The sequence below is a fragment of the Helicoverpa zea genome, chromosome 31 (genome assembly GCF_022581195.2).
Source record: "Helicoverpa zea isolate HzStark_Cry1AcR chromosome 31, ilHelZeax1.1, whole genome shotgun sequence".
Lineage (NCBI taxonomy): Eukaryota > Metazoa > Arthropoda > Insecta > Lepidoptera > Noctuidae > Helicoverpa > Helicoverpa zea.
This window is the reverse complement of record NC_061482.1, coordinates 8,741,818-8,759,912: the sequence shown is the minus strand read 5'-3', so window position 1 is coordinate 8,759,912 and position 18,095 is coordinate 8,741,818. Positions and strand designations below refer to the sequence as shown.

Here is an 18,095-nt window from a genome sequence, read left to right as displayed (position 1 = left end):
TTGCAAAAAGCATAATTCGTATTATTTATCTAATTTATAAGAACGCTAAACGGACCCCAAACTTGTTGATTTGTAATATGTTAACAACGACTGATAGCCATTTGCAAAGAAACAATAGAGTGCTCAAGGTCCTCAAATCATTACATTTAAATACAATTTTACTATCATACTTTGTACGTGCCTTTCGCAAGACTCTTAGATTCATTAAGCATATAAATGGTAGCTCATAGTTTCATGTTAATTTCCTAAACAAAAGTATGCGTACTATGTGCAAGGTACATTCATGTATAAATTCAAACTCTCTTCGCCTAATGGTTTAATATCGAGGAAAAGTTTTTTCTCATATAAAACATGAATCAGTGGCTGTGTCGTACATACTTTATGTTACAGATTAAGGATAAAACTCCCAACACGTCATTTTAGACGTTATTAAAATTTCAATGCAGTAAGGCGGAATTTTTACGATATCAAAATATAAAGCATAGAATACGGAGTGTAACTGGCATACCGTAAAGAAAATTTTGGCGTGAAGTATTAACGCGTTTATGTAGATTTCACTAACTTACGTACCTACACCCTAATGAAACAGAGAGTGGGGTGCGCCTGCATAAATTATTATTCCATATGATCTCCCTTTTCAGTGTAAATACACTTAGGCCTTTCTCGGGAGGATTGCTCTAAAGTAAAGTTATCTCATCATAGTTGTTAAACACGTTTTGTTTTAATCATACGGGGAATCGTTTTTTGTATGTTACTGTTTTGAACGTACAGGTCAAATATCAATAGCAAATTTGAGAAAAATTTACAAATTTTGTAGACCTTAAAACAAAAAAAAAAACATATTTTCATAGCAAATCAACCATTTGATTACGTTGTGACCACATACAATAAAATTGTTGTTAAAACACAATTTCATCTAGGCGGAGACAGCGCTTATGTATGATGGTGTCCAAGTCTTGATGGATGCTCTTGGGAGATTGTGGAGGAAGAAGCCGGATGCGTTCAGGAGTGCGTTGAGACGTGCGGCAGGCCAGGCCAACTCCACTAAAGTCATTGATTGTAATCCTGGAAAAAGCTGGGTGGTGCCCTTCGAACATGGAGATAAAATATCCAGACTTATCAAAAAGGTGAATTATAATTTTGTGTATTAAGTTCCACAATGACTCCTACAAGAAACGACCTCACTCTAACTTTTCGTCTTTTGTTTTAGACCGATATTGAGGGTCTCACTGGGAACATATCATTCAATGAAGAGGGACATCGACACAACTTTACCTTGCATGTGGTTGAAATGACAGTTCAAAGTGCCATGCTGAAGGTTTGCATATTTCAGCTAAATCCATTTTTAGTCCAGAGTTTCAATAGTACGGTACAACTCAATAACACTGTAGATTCAAAGAATTTATTAATTCAGATTTCCCAACATTTTATTGATTCGATAGATCCGAACAAGAGTGTGAAGAATGCAGATCCATTTCATGAGCAATAAGTCAGCGATTTTTGAACGTCAGGTAGCAGGTACTTTCAACAAAGGTTAATTCTAACTTCCTTTCGGCCTACTTCTGTTTTACAGCTCGCTAATGATTTCTCGCCGTTCATAAATCAATGCGTACAAAGTTTAGGTACCATTCTTTCGGTCGCCACTTTAAACTTTCAAAATTTGTTTTCAGTTGGACCTGTGTTTTTTATCTGGTCCACGGCCTTTTAGAGGTTTAGACACAACTGAAAATGAGTTTGTCGGACACTATGTATTTATATATAACACCGATATCGAGGACACGGTTCAAATTTTCGCTGACTACTAGGGTTCTAGAGACAGAAACTTCCTGACTATACGCGCAGCTCCTACAATGTTGTTCGTGCATCTGGCCAGTAGTCCATTAGTAGTTACGATGATAACTGAATCGATATTCCACATGGCGACCACCTCGTGCGCTAAATCGTTAGTTTTTCTTTCTCAGCTTTCTCGAATATACCGTCATACGGAATGGCGCCCATTGATTTAATAATTTTCGTAGTTTTTTTAATTCAGAATATATTAACCGCTGTCTGACGACGTATACTGGTGTTATTTTGGTTATTTTAGACTATATTTCGTTATTCATCATAAATTAACATTTTAAATATTTATAATAAAAAAACAACAACATAATTGTCCTCAAAAATGTGTTTTCTGCCCATTCTATAACATGCGAAGGGAATCAATTGATGTAAAAAAGGTATCAGGTAATACTACCGTTTTCTCACACTATGTGTCTGCATTGTAAGGTTGCAACATGGAGCGATGCTCACGGGCTTCAGGTCGCCACACCAAGATATGTTCAGCTTCGTTCACCTGCTTCGTACGATACTAATAAAACATACATCGTGACCTCTTTTCTTGAAGAACCTTATCTAATGCAGAAACCGATAGAATTTGGTCAGAAAGAAGAGTTATTTGGATTTTGCAAAGATTTAATGGATGTCATTGCGAAAAAAATGGGAATCAAATGTGAGTAGAACCTTGCATTGCTGATCATCCATCTCGTCTAGATTGGCTGGAGAATGACTATAGTTTCAACGTTCAATTCTTCTTATTTGTTGACAGCTCAAAGAATGGTAGTTAATTTAAATAAATCACATTTCAGTCGCCAATATCAGAACTCCACCTGCGTCCATGATTAAATAAAAAATTCAGCAGAATTTAAAATTTTCAGTAACATTTTAATAACGATGTCATTTTTGTATAAAGCTTCTGTAATACGGCGAGACATATTTAATGATTCCATTATTGTGGAAATATTAAAGTGCATTTCGAAATTGGGCAGTGTCTGTATTTCCACAATGTATGAAATATTTGTAAGTCTTTTCTAGTGTTGTAATGTTCTTAACCTTTTATTTTAGACAAATTAAAACTATCGAATGACGCCAATTATGCAAATGACGCCTTACCAGACATTCACAGCGGCGTAGTAGGCGAAATTGTGAGAAAGGTATGTATTATTGACTATGTAATAGTAATGAGTATAAATAAATAATACGAACAACGAACTCCAAATATTTCAATCTCAAGGTGTTTAGAACCGTTCCCAAGGTTTCTTATATGTTTTACTCAACTGTTTAGGCATTTCGTATTGAACGCTTAATAACAAACAAATAAACTCACATTGACATTTATAATATTCGTCATAAATTTAGGATCCCTGCATCATTAAGCAGGACGTGCTGCGTATGTTTACACTAACTAAACTGTAACCAAAAAGCCGTCTAACAAAGAGACACGATCCAAACACGAATTATAGGAGTTACTCGAGAAGTTAAATAGGTGAGTAACATTGTGTGCTTAGCTGGAGTCGCAACAGTTCTCATTAGCAACTCAGTTCACTCGGTCGGTCGCATCATTTAGGAGCTAGTTCCTTAACTGCTCTGTTATGAAAACTTAATAATAAAACAGTTTAATATGGAAACCTTCCGGCGTATTGCACATAGTCAAATAAAAACACGAGACTATTCGAGCAAACAAACTTTTATAAGTATCGATAATTAAGTATGTAATAACTAGGTAAGTTTGTTAGGCGTTAATTTATCGTGACCTGACATGTTTCAATGCACATAATAAAGGAGAGAGCAAATTAAAAATATCTGAAAAGTGTTTCGTAGCTATTTATTAACTTTCGTGTGGCAGCTTCAAAACGAAATCATATTTACTATCTAATGTAGTAAACAAAGAAGACGGTTGATGTCTGGCTAATAGAAATATTATGACACATATACCCCCAGTAATATAATAATAGTAGGTAGAAGTCACAAACTTTACGACTGACGGCGGGATGTATTACATCATGACCAATGTTGGAACCGTAAAAAAACTCACATAACCTTCGTAATACTTACGCGGAAAAGCTCATTAATTAATGTAACTGTATTTTTTCTATTTTTTCAATTTACGAGCTTAAAAGGCTAAACATTGTTGAACTCGTTAAAACAGGGATAAAAAAGTAAGTTTATTGAAACTTTGATAATAATTTACGTAGTTTCTTCCAACCGATGTCAGCGGATGCTGTAGACTTTTTGCTCAATAGCAATCTCAGTGAAGTATGAATATTCTGCGGGACGAGTCTCAACATTATCCGACAGTAGACTGGTAAAATTTTATTTTGGTTTCTTTTTTGCTGTCGTCGTACGGAGAAAATGGACGGCCGCGGTGGAAAAAGTGTAGCTCGCCAGTGTTGCACATTTATCCAAATCAACGATTTTGGTGCACAGCATTCGTGACGTTTTACTTTCTGTTATGAAATACGGCGAGAATACTGCGGAACTTAGCTTGTTATGTGCTGCCTATGTATAAGAGAGGAATAAAAATTCTATTCAGCCTTCTCATGGCCAGTGAGATTATAAAGATTCTCACATAAAAAAGAGCTCTTATCGTTTCTTACAGCAATGTATTTTTCTAAATAAGAACGCAATTTGATTTCGATTTCATCTAATGCCATAATTACATTTATGCGATTTCCAGCAAAGAATTATGAAAAATCGTCACCGTTTCTGTGGGATCTTGTATCCGTTAAAAAACGCCAATAGTTAAAACCCCTGCTGCTGATGACCATGGAAAGATATACTGGCATCTTATATTCCATTGCAAATGGCGGCTCGATAGTAGACCGAGAGTGATTTCGCACAAAAACAAAGAACCTGATGTCCGTCACGGCAGAATCTGATAACAACCTCAATTGATCGTCAGTATGTGAAGCTTAAGTCTCACCATCTTGCAGTCATTTGTTGTTAGGGTGACAAATATCCCGATGAGCTTGTTCATTACACGGATTTAGTTTTTCGATACAGCAGACTGTTTAATGTATTAACTAGCTGGTCTAAATTTCGTGCATTCTCGCAATCTCGCCAACTGTTGCAATCACCCCGCTATCAGTTATGTACCTCTAACTAAGGTCACATTAGAAAAGTTCTCACGGTAGCCCTAAATATAATACAAAAAATTTCCAATAGTTTATGAGTGATGAAAAGTGACCTAAAATATCAATTATTTATACATTATATATTATTATTGAAGATCGAGATAAAAAGGTTCGTGTCGGCATAAAAATACAGCTTATTTTAATCCATGAAAAATACAAAGAATCTGAATATATAGTTAATGTTCGTTCTATTCATACTATTGTAGTCATGTTGTTATTAAGGATTTCATATCTTTCTCGTTTATGACTTCTCGAGTTAACAAAGAAAGATGTTAAATCTAATATCAAATGAAGGTTTATCCCTAAGAGGTGTTTGTCGCCTTATGACTCGCTCGTGTGCGCTTTATGTTATTTCATAGCTTGACTCAATGTCTAATGAAATATTTGTGGGGGCTAGGATCCTTTGCCTCGAATGTCACTCTATATGTTTTGAGAGAAAGGTATATAATAAACTAGTGCAAATAGTAGAACGATATTAAAATTCAGATTTTAACGTGTTGGTTTTAAATACAAATGCATCTCGAATTTATTGTTCAGTTTAAGTTACACTATTCCAAAAGCAATATCTGAAAAATATTGACATCAAACGAATGCTAAAACATTGATACGGAAAATGAAATGGACGGTTGATGTTTACCGTAGTTTTTCATGTTGAAATAAAAGTAAATAAAAAAGTTGTGTGTTTTACAAATTGCAATAGAAACCATTACAGTGATATTGGTCGTTTGTCTACCTATTTAACATCGAGTTTGTTTTGACATAAATTCAGTAATTAGAACTAATGACTTAAAGAAACTAACAATGGAAGAAACAAAAAACGAAACTAATAGATCTTTTTCTAAGTAATGGTATGATGGAGTAGAGAAATTCGATATTCAAGTCAACACTAGATAAAACCACACATGATATTATAATCCAATTTCTTTATGAAGTTGCTGGGCACGGAAGCTTTTTTATTGCGGAGGTAATAAAATAATTCCACTTTCAGGAGGCAGACATAGCGATTGCACCATTCGCAGTAACACCTGAACGTGAGCGATTAGTGGACTTCAGCGAGCCGTTTCTCACGCTGGACACCCCGATCGCTTACACGAGGACCCCAAGGCAGTTATCGGACACATTCAGTTTTCTTCGACCATTATCAAAAGAAATATGGGTGAGCCGCCATTTTCGAGTTCTTTTATAAGCGATATCAGCGTCTTTCTGTCTTAAAACAAGCTCAAACTGAACGTATTCTGTCTTGTACTTGTTTTCATTGTATTATAATAATTTCATTATTCTTGTGTAGGTAAAAAAGCCTCATACGAATATAAAACTAGCTGTTCTTAGTCGGTTGACCAAAGATTTGTATCAGTCATAAAAAAAATAATCATAATATCATTTTTCATTCATAAGTCAGTAGTGGAGCATTTTCGTCTACATTTGAATAGCGTTTATGAAACGCATAAAAAATACTACTGGACTGCAGCAAAGTCTATTTGAAAACACGCTACAGAAGCCATAAAAGATACAAATAGGCAACGGAGCGGTAAGCAAAAGTTAGCTGTTCCATCTCCATAACAAATGACTTCACAGGCCGCCTCAAGCGTATCCAAACATTTTGCCGATAAAACATGTTCATTTCTAGAAACGTCCCGAGCACGTATCAACATTCGAGTGTAGGGTCTTTCAATCAACATTGTATAAGTCTCGTTTATAAAATTCCATTTCCAAATCGATTAGTGTTTGATCAGAATAATCGATACGAACTGTTAATTTTAAATTCTATTTGTTTTTTTTTATTCAAAGTATATTTTAAATATTCAATGGTATTTGATTCGGTTATTTTACAAAAGGTTCCATATTTGTATGACATGTATTGATACTTAATTTTATTATCTTGTGTTGGTATTTATGTTTTTCTAACGTAAAGTAACAATGGCGTAGACAATTATATTTATTAATTAATTTTAGTATTCAAACCCGGCATTATGCAGTTCATGTTTTAATACATACAAACTAGAGAGCTTAGAATTTCGTACGTGAATTCATGAGACCTCACAAACAACCACCATTTGTAAACATTATGAGACCGACACTGAATGTGGGTGCACGTTATATCTATTATTTTCTATTCCACGTAGTGATAGTATGTTGTAGTAACTACTGTTGTTTGCAGCTCTGTGTGCTGTTCAGCTTCTTTGCTGTCAGCATTGTCCTCTTCTTAGTATCAAGGTTCTCTCCGCACGAATGGAAATCAGTTTCTATATCTGACACCCAATTGGATCATACCATGAGCAGCACCAGTGAGGTAGGATCAATAATAATATTAACTTCCTTAAAACATTAACATTGACCACAATCGATAAACTAATGTTAATTCTTTCAGATTATTTTGCACAATGAATTCAGTATTTGGAATTCGTTCTGGTTTTCGCTAGGATCTTTTATGCAACAAGGCAGCGACGTGGTACCGAGGTATGTCATAAAGTCCTACTTCACATAACGATTCCAGAATATTCAACGTAAAAAAACGAAATGGTAAACAACAGTGGGCGTTTGCCAATATTCAAGCATTTGAAGTAGGTAATGCGGTCAATATAAAGAGCCGAGCTTGGTACGGAATTCATAATTAAATTCTCTGTCGTATGTTTTAAAATGTACGTTCTTCGAAGATTATATCCAGCCAGTGTATTTTACACAATAAGTGCAATATGATATAGGCACATTCATTCTGGCAATGGGTTATATCGGGTGTGTCGTACCTAATCACATTAAATCCCATCACATATACTGACTGATATTTTATAGCGAATTGAAAAAAAAATAACCTAATCCATTCAGTGTTTTTCAGTCATTTTTTTTAGTTTTACGTACTTTATTTTTTTTGTTTGTATTAATTGGCATATATTAACAAGCACATTAACGTATTTAATTTAATGTGATTAGGGACGACACACCCGATGTAGTACCATAATGATTTGAAGTTAAGAAGCATTTTTAGGGCGCATCTAGCAGTTTATCTAGTTTACCTATCTCATTATTCGTTGAGTACTATTATGGGTAGTATCGCATTTCACTGTCTAAAAGTCTGTGGCTTTACGAAGACAAGATTTAAAGCTTTAATATAACATTTTACCCAAAACTTAATGTAAGGTAGTGGTATCGTGCAAATGCAATCAAGCAAATGTATTACATCTCAACTTCCGTACAAGATTATACGGACCAAGATGCAGAATTAACCACGAAAGCCAACAGCGTTAATACCATTATGAAACCATGTTTTACTTCGGTATGTAATGATACTGAAACTTTAACTCACAAAGCTTTGGAAAACGACAATAGTTCAACACAATAATAAAATCCCACAGAAAATAAATAAACAGAACGTATGTTCATGATATGGTTTCAGAGTATTGATTTCGTCAATGTTGTGTTAATAATTTAAAATGTATATCCTTTTTAGGGTTCGGTAGTCAACCAGTAGAAACCCTTACAGTTTCGCCTTGTCGGTCCGTTCTAAAATCATTTTTTGATTATGTGGATATTTTTCAGCTATGGAACCTTACGTTAGCTGTTTTTTTTATAGGACGAATGTATGTGTATCAACGTATTACCGCTGAATAAAAACTTTTATAACGTAGATGCCGATATATAAGTTACATTGAAATGCTTGTTTTAAAATCTGAATTGTTTGATTGATATTTTTGTTGCGAACGAATCTACAAAGTACCTACTGTTAAAACTTTTTGATTTAAAACAAATAGCGTGATTACCGAAAACAGCCTTAATTGACCGTCGGATTCTCACATTATTTCACAACTGAAAACTGAAATAATTAAAAACAGTACGATTCCGTTTGTGTTTTACGCTTGTTATTTGCGTTTGTACAACGGGGCGAGCACTTTCATAATTGTTGATTTCTTTACGGTATATATTTTTTTAACACTTGTCAAACGTTTTTTTAAATGTTTTAACTAAATGTCAATCTCTAATCGGTACCTCTAAAGATTTCACTTTAAAAAAGCTAGTTTGTTTTATATACTTTAGAGGTTCAAATAAGACCACAATAAATTCTTTTTCATCAGGTCTTTATCGGGAAGAATTGTTGGGACAGTATGGTGGTTCTTTGCCCTCATCCTAGTTTGCTCTTACACAGCAAATCTGGCAGCATATCTCATTGTGGAGCGAATAGCAGAACCAGCCCTTTCTACTGTCAGCTATTCACCAAACATTGCGCATACTGAAGTAAGACCCACATGCACTATTACAAGATACAGGTAACAAACAATAATTGGTAAGACGAATCATTTGCCGGAGCGAATTGTCTTCCATGGTTTGTGTTAGGTATAAGGGTTGGCTCTCATAGAGTCGGTTAAAGCTATTGGTAAATTGCACACTTGAGTTATATACATACATATATTGTTAGTTCGTATACAGTCGATATTAACGTTCGATATGACAGCTGGATACCAGACCTTTAATTATTTGCGAGGCCTTGATGAAGGCTAGGAATGTTCACACATACCAATGCGGAATTGCTTTGAACCGGTTGGAAAAGCATTAGCATCGTGGTGCTTTAATGACGTCATTCACTTTGACTCGATTTTTAGACAAAACAAATCAAAAATAATTTTGTGTTTAGAACCAGGATGGTTTAGTAATTACTAATTCCGTAAAAAATCTTTAGTGACTGAGACGACATTTTGACTTAAATTTTTACCACCGCATATTTTGGTCTCCACTTCATTTGCTTACAAGTATCCCTTTATATACGACTATATTACATTTCGCTGTTCCTTCAATTAATTTTCAATTCCAGAGCAGCAGTTTAAATTTTCGGAACAATTTTGTGAAGGATCCTGTCCTAAATGAAGAGGCTATATCAGCTTATTCTGATGACGGTGAAGCGTGTGGCCCTTCGCGTGTTTGCCGATATAAGCACGTTAATTTCGCTTTCGCCACGGCAAAGGGATCGCCTCTCAGGTAACTTATTTCGATACAGTTTTCAGAAAATCGATTTCACATAAGCATTAACGATTATATAGCTTCAAACTTGTTACGTGTTGATTAGTTTTGTGCTTGTACGTTCCTTGTTTAATACAATTATGTAACCGAATGAATGCTCAGAACGTATGCTAGTATGTACTGTACGCTACATACCTATAAAGCTACTTCGGAATAAAAACGTAACTATAATTAACAAAAAAGAAGAAAAGTGCATTCAGGGTCCTTAATAAAATATATTTTATCAATTTTAACGAAACGCTGTTTAATGTTTCCACCATCACAATACCCGAAAGTGATGCTTTTATTGGGTAAAATATGGGAGAAAAAAAGGCGCTACAACGTTAAAAGGTGTAAGAAGATATTTACGAGGGGAAAACATGAAAGGAATCAAACATCATTCTTCCATTTTTATTTGTGTGTTGTTGGTCAGTTTAAAATCTTCTTTTTGCAATTAAATATATTGCTAAAGTTTATTTCGCAACGTATTTTCTGTGAAATGTTTGCTATCCCAATACTATTTATATTTCTCCTTGAATAGACAAACACAACCCGTTGTAAAAACTACAGAATATTATTCTATTGTTAACTGAGGAAGACACTGTCTCATAAGGTTAAGTGGTGAACAAAATGAAAATGTTGTTTTTGTTAGTGACTTTAACAGTTTAAAATTGTACAGGTACCTAGCAAATAAAAACTTTGGAGTTTATGTTATGTTATATTATCTTTGTTAATAGTCATTAGGACCGCTTTTATAATTTAAAGAGCGGGATCCTACTTCATAAAATTATTCCCTCAAAGTTACCCGTGTGGCTACTGGTCTGGTGGTCGCAAGCGCGGCTAATGTGCACGGGGCCTCGGTTTCGATTTCCGGGTCGAGCCGAGGTCACTTTGTCGGTTTTAAAACGAGAAAAGAACCAAGAGAAAAATAATATCATTGATTTATTTGAAATGGATGCTGATAAGAATCTTTTGCGACTGTCAATATGAATAAACGATACATTCGTGAGCATTCTCGTCGAACGTCTGGACAGCAAAATAAATACAAACGACAATATGATACGTATGCTGGCGATGAACACAAGCTCTGTGTAAATTTCCGTACAGACAAGAGCTTCTACTATATGTACCTTAAATCTCGGCTTTATACGGTAGGTAATTCCCGCCGGAATACTGAAAAGTCGTAAATTTACATGGTACCCCGTCAGTTGGGAAGGCGGTGCACTCCGCTTTTCGAATTTATACTACCCATTTTTATGGTATGCGATTTGGCGGACGTGATTTTTGACAACAAGTTAAAATTTACATTTTATATGATACTTGGGGTTTATGGCACGCCACCGCTCTATTGGGAAGATACCAGCAGTGTTTATTGACGAAGGGAATTTATTTGATGAACTTGTTCCGTTACAACAGTTTGTTGCATGCCCGATTTTTTTGCTGATAATAAAAATGAACAACACTGTTCATTAACTTTTAGTTTCAAAATTTATGGTTTCATCCTACTGTAAGGGTGCTTCAATTTAGACTCTTGTTGCCGCGCCGTTTTTTTAGAATTATTTTGACCGTGAATCGTCTTATTTGAAGACATACGCGGTTGCAGTCCGGTGGATTTTTTGTGATTTTCATGAACTCTGGCGACCTTTGACAATGTTTATATTCATTAAACATGTGAACTAAACACAAAACTAGTGATTTTTATCCAAACTCGGCTTTTTCAATACTAAAATCGGTCTCCCAGACGGCGGGCTATCACTTTGTTTCATTTATAGTATCTTCTGTATTTAAAGCATCAAGCAGAAAAAGTCGTGGTGGTAAAGGACCAACCTCTCAAGTTTGAGGGCGCAGGTTCGATCCCAGGTCAGACAAGTACCAATGCAACTTTTCGAAGTTTGTATGTACTTTCTAAGTATATCTTAGACACCGTTGACTGCGTTTCGGATGACACGTTAAACTGTAGGTCCCGGCTGTCATTGAACATCCTTGGCAGTCGTTACGGGTAGTCAGAAGCCAGTAAGTCTGACACCAGTCTAACCAAGGGGTATCGGGTTGCCCGGGTAACTGGGTTGAGGAGGTCAGATAGGCAGTCGCTTCTTGTAAAGCACTGGTACTCAGCTGAATCCGGTTAGACTAGAAGCCAACTCCAACATGATTGGGAAAAGGCTCGGAGGATGATGATGTATTTATAGCATCTATAGTTAGGTAGGTATACATGAAAAATAACTTTTTATTAGCGTTATGAAGAAATATGATGCGTTCACCGTACCAGCAAACAAAGACGGAGGCAGGTAACATGCATTGTTGCAAGTTCCATCAACGGACGCATTGCTCTCGCACAACCTTTCGTCGAATCATATCAGTCCTTGAGTAGTGCTTAGGTACTGCAGCGGTCCAAATTGACCAAATTGAATTGTATTTTACTGATTTAGTGGCCCCTCAATATTAATACGTGGTTTTTTATATTGGAAAGTGGGCGAACATACGGTTATCCTAAAATATTTTAGACTAAACTTTGAACTACTTTCCAGGGAAGCAATAAACTTGGCGATAGTGAATTTGAAAAAGGAAGACTTTATAACTAAGCTTTGGCGCAAATGGGCTACTTATAACAAGAAGCCGGATTGTGAAATGATCAAAGACGAGGTGAGGATTTACCGACGAACATTATTTACGTTCAATGAAGTTTTTACTTCTTTATGTGCTACTTATCGCGTAAACAAAATAATCCTAATGATTATATTAACCATTCCATGACTCATTTTATCGCCACGTTTTTATTTTGGTATAGAATCTTTGTTTGTAATATATTAAAAAAAGGTAATTATCGATTTCCAGGAGACAACAATAACAGAAATGACGTTGAGCCAAGTGGCGGGTATATTCTATGTGTTAGTGGGAGGCTTGGCGCTAGCTCTTGGGGTGGCACTGGTAGAATTTTGCCAGCACGGGCGCGCCGAGGCGGCGCGAGCAAACGTGCCTCTTCGGGCTGCGCTCCGGGCTAAAGCTCGCCTCGCCTCTCGTACGGAGCGCAAAACGCCGCCACAACGAACACAAGGCGATCACGAACGCCTCGGGTGGAATGGTGCGGCTTTTGCAGGGGTTAGTATTTTATAAATCACTCACAATAAATTTATCGTTAAAGATTATTTTTCTAACTAAAACACTCATTGTTAGTAAGATAACGTCGTTGTGCTGAAAGAAATATCCTTTAAACAAGCTTTACGTTCTTTGTTATCGTTTTACTAACTTATTTTTCTATGGTGACTTTGTTCACGGATAGCTTATAATATCGGAAATGCTTTATTGAACAACCTTTGAATATATTAATTTGTTTTAATTTTGTTTAGTACAATGACTTTCTACTAGGAAGGGAAATGTTGGGAAGTATTCATCGCAAGATTTATTAATCAATGTTATAAACGTAAGTTTGTTCCCCTCTACGATTTTTGCATTTCTAAAACCAATTGACCACTACCTAGAAATTGACAGGAACCCCCAAATTATGAAAATTGTTTCCTTTCCTATATGTTTTATTTTTTAATTCTAGCGCATTCGCCTGCGTTAGATTACTCGAGCTATTTTTGAATAACTGAACTCCGCTTTACCCTCGAACGTGTTTGGAATCTTAAATAACTAAGAACGTTTATACTTCGGCCGTTCAGAGAATGCGTTCCTGACACCTATCAGTTAGTCACGACTAGTGATGGGCACAACATAACACTGAGTTCGTTACCGTTCCTTCAAAATGAACCGCCGCATTATTTTAAGATTATTTTCGTTTTAAATTGGCGGAATCATTTGTTTTATATTTTAGTTATTTAAGTGGAAACCAAAAAAAGGTAATATTCATATAATAAAATTGTTTTATTTATTCTTTGTTACAAGTACATTGAATTGAATGTGCGAACAGAATATTAATCAGACTCCGATTTGCTTGAGGAGGTGGTGTCTTCATCATCATCTTCGCCTACATGTATAATTATATTATTATCAATAACAGAATCAATCCTGATATCTCGGTCTAACAAAAGCCGGGTAATCAAATAAAAACAGATCGAAAACACTTGAAAAACGTGGTCTATGCGCACGAAACGACAACGGACGACTGTTTTAGCGTCACAAAATGGCGGCCCATAACGCCATTTGGGGTTACCATTTTTAATCTAAGTATAAAAATGCGGTTTGGTCATAGTTTTATTTTTATTTTTCATAAAAGTTATAATTAAGTCTTATAGTCCATTATTTTCCAATTCTTAAAAAGAAAATCAAAACGTATTATTTTATATTATAACTGTATAAGAACAGATTACGATACTTGCCTGTTATTTTTAGCACAGCACTACAAAATATAAACCGCTGACATAACCTTGTAATAGCGCAGTATAGATTTAGAAAAATATTGTTTACCAAGTTATTTGACACTCAGTTTGGCACAAAATTATAACATTCATTGATTATTGATATAATAATGTTGTTTTAATGCTCCTCAATTGTTAAAACGGTAAACAACCAGCAAAAATATTTTTATCGTAACTGCAACGCCATTGCAAAGTTACGTCGTCAGTTCAATCGCGACGTGTCAGGAACGCATTCTCTGAATGGCCGAACTATAATTCCCCATCAACTTCCGCCTTAATTTGTGATGCCAGTATTACACGATTTCGACTGAAAACTAAATAAATACACAGCATACTTTATGGTTCTAGTTCATTTTGCACGTAAACAAATCTGGCCTTCAATGGCTTAAATTAAAATAATACTTGTATAATTTTACCTATGTTATTATTGTTTGTACCTATGTTAGTAGGCACATTAGCACTCAAGTGCGTGTAAGACTTAGTGAGAGGTTTTCTAACACCACAGCTGTGTTCGAATGGGTATAATACTCAAAGTCAGAGGAAACAGGTTAATGAGGTGCTTGCCGACGACTTATTATACCTACATACAAAACAGCGCCCTGCGTAAATACATATCATCCCTGTTGTGACGAGCATTTGAAATGTATTTTCGTGGATACCTCAACAGTCGAAATATAGGCTTCTACCAAAACTGATTGTTTCCTAGAAATACTATAATTCTTTATTGTAATTTTTTTTTTATTAAAACGTATGCACAATTATTTTTAAAAGCACGCAGCCTTTCATTACAGTTATCCCCAAAATGTAAGCCCCTTACTTATAGCACTATTGATAAGTTAACTATGGGACTATTGACTACCATCCTGCGATTTAATGCATGTGGCAATGATAACAGATTATACTCGGGCCTGCTATTTAGGCCACTTGAAAGACTGTTCTTAATCCTATCACATGGGCAAATCAAGACTAAAACAATGTTTTTTTTGCGCAATTATGCTTTCGCATACTCGTATATAGTATAATTAATTTGACAAATTCATTATGTAAGCATAATATACTATGGTATAACTTTATTTACGCTACGTTGATTCTTACGCTTAATTTTTATAAAGCAATTTAAATTGCCGTTGTATTTAGTTTTGGAAAGCGGCAGTTCTACAAATAAAGAATTGCAAGCAAATAAATTGTGATGACTGATAACATGACGATCTGTAGACAATAACTTTATTCGGGCGAACTATGTACACACACATACATGCTGGGTACATCATGATTAGACATCGGATTCATATAATCCTATTTTTATAGCGTTATTGCATTTTTCGCTACTTTTTCGTAGTACTTATAGGTGTACTACGCCGTCCCCACACCACGCGTCAAAACATCTACCAGAATCGTCATCGTCAGAAGAGCTTTCTGCAGAAATGGTGCCAAATTTCAAATTCTAGTAACGTCAGTTGACGTAGAGAGGTCATTTTCCGCCTTCAAACTAATATTGAATGACAAACGTCATCGCGCGCTAGAAAATCTAGGAAAATATTAATTTTGTATTGTCACAAGAATTACACGAGGTTCAAAAACAAAGTTGCTCTCTTCACATATTCTTTTTCAAAGTCAAATCATTTATTTCATTTAGGCCTTTACAAGCATTTATGAACGTCGAAAATTACTTAAGAATAAGTTTGATTCTAGTTGCCCATTCCGAAACTAAAGCTTCCTATGGAGACGAACGGGCAAGAGACTCCATGGTTAATCTTTTTAAAACATAACAGGTATAACAGTTTGTATGTATTGATACATACGATAATAACATGCGAAGATCATGTAGAATCACAGATAAAAAAATATAAGAATAAAATGACAACATTAAAATGCTACATGGTGTTCACATTTACAAATTGGTTTATATTTTGGTACCAAGTTACAAACAAACAATCAAAAGAACACAATTTTACTCAATGCAAGGTTTTTCCCCCTTTTCAAAGAAAAAGTTAAAAAAAGTTTCAGGCTTCTATGAAAAGTCAGGCAAATACAAGCTGTTGATTTGCATCCGTGCCATATTCAAGGACGTAATTATGCTACTGATTCTCGACCCAAATCAACAAAAAAATTGGCAGGTAATTTTTTTTTTTTTTTTTTTTTCGGAATTCCCTCAATGTCATCTAGCCGTATTTTGAACTTGGCGCGTGTGTTACTGGCCTTAAAACCGTGCTGCGCCCTCAAACAAACGCAAACACAAAGCATACGCAACGATCATTCATAATTTTCATTCATAAAATTGGGTTACTTCTGAAATACTACGACATAAAAATGACAAAAAAAGTAGCGCATATTAGCTATTTCCCGTCTACTGTAATTCAAATCGATTATTTACGTATTTTATGTCCTCCTCCTGAAGTATGGCACAAATGCAAATCAACACCTTGTATAACATGATTATAAAAAGTAGATCTAATGGAGTAGAACCGGCAAGAGACTCCATGGTTACTTTTCGAAAATAACAATTGTTTAGTGTAAGATTCTGTTGCAATGATGAGTAACACCTATATTAGCAACGTTTCGATATTGTGTGTGCTCTAGATGTCCCGGTCAGTGACTGAATAACATTAACTTTTATACGATTTACGGCTAGTGAAAGTATGCGAGATAAAATTGTGCTGAAAATAGTTACGCCAAAAATCGACTTAGCTAAAGTATAATTATTATAAATGGTTTAAAGATATTTTTGATAAAAAAACATGTCAAAGTATTGTTTATATAAACCAAAATATGATAAGTATATCAACATAATAAATTATGCAAAAAGAGGGATACCCTGACAAATGCTTGGAGAATCTATTATCATGGCCACCTGTAACGTCAGAATGCTTTACTGTGTTTTAACCCCTCAAATACCTACAGACTATTATTGTTGTATAAAAACTGCTTTGTATTTTGAATTGAAAACGAACCCTAAGGTTTAATTTCCAGGTCGATCATTTCAAAGAGTTTTCGATGTCTATTCCTTACTTGTGAGTCCAGTCAATTAAATTAAAGTATTGAGTATTAAAAAGTATTCAGTATTGAGTTAATTCTAGATCTAAGTAAAAAGTACCTGACTTCGCCCTTTTTAAATTTCATTGTTGGCAACTTATTTGCTGCAGTGTAACGGAAAATGTTCTTCTAAGTAACATGAAAATTTATATTTTTATGAAACTTTAATGTTTCGTTTTCTTACATTTCAGTACTTCACGTCGGGTACGCAAATCTCTCAGGAGGATGCTGTCCACGCCAGTTTCACGCATGTCTGATCCGCGGAGAAGACCGGCGCCAACGTGCGCCAGTCTTCTACTACTAAAATACCAAACAACGGCGTTGATCTCTACCAACTTTAAACCTACACTTGTGGTCATGCATAGAACCAATCGTTTTTATAAGGCGTTTTTGTAAATCTCAATTCAGTGTTGTTTGTATGACCACCGTTCAGGCTTGTGCAAGATTGATATAATTTTAAACTCGTTATCCTCAACGTCTTTTCAGTATTTGTTATATCAATGAGCTGTATAGTTTTGTAATTTATTTTAATTAGTAATTCACCATCGATACAATTACTGGAATTCAAGATTTTATCCTAAAAAAATAATATTATAGGGTGTTACTTCATCTAAATTGTATGTTCGGAATCTTAAGTTTTAGTTGTAAGTTATAAGCAATCAACTTGCATGAAATTTATTATGGCTTGAACTCTGGAGAAGGTGTACGACAGTTTCATTTGGAGGAGGATTAAGAAGTTTCCTCGGAATGTTGATTAAGTTGGAAG

General features: G+C 35.1%; 1 protein-coding gene across 1 annotated transcript in view; it reads left to right on the top strand.

Annotated features, from left to right (window-relative positions):
- Nucleotides 1–17,586, top strand: part of LOC124645288 (glutamate receptor 1-like) — a 59,022-nt gene extending 41,436 nt beyond the window's left edge. The window contains exons 6-17 of the mRNA XM_047185089.1: nt 921–1,127; nt 1,211–1,318; nt 2,269–2,491; nt 2,884–2,972; nt 5,941–6,108; nt 7,111–7,242; nt 7,321–7,409; nt 9,020–9,179; nt 9,754–9,917; nt 12,467–12,581; nt 12,774–13,037; nt 17,521–17,586. Of these exons, the coding sequence (XP_047041045.1) occupies nt 921–1,127; nt 1,211–1,318; nt 2,269–2,491; nt 2,884–2,972; nt 5,941–6,108; nt 7,111–7,242; nt 7,321–7,409; nt 9,020–9,179; nt 9,754–9,917; nt 12,467–12,581; nt 12,774–13,037; nt 17,521–17,586 (1,785 nt within the window). The remainder of the gene's footprint in view (nt 1–920; nt 1,128–1,210; nt 1,319–2,268; nt 2,492–2,883; nt 2,973–5,940; nt 6,109–7,110; nt 7,243–7,320; nt 7,410–9,019; nt 9,180–9,753; nt 9,918–12,466; nt 12,582–12,773; nt 13,038–17,520) is intronic.
- Nucleotides 17,587–18,095: the final 509 nt, after the last annotated feature.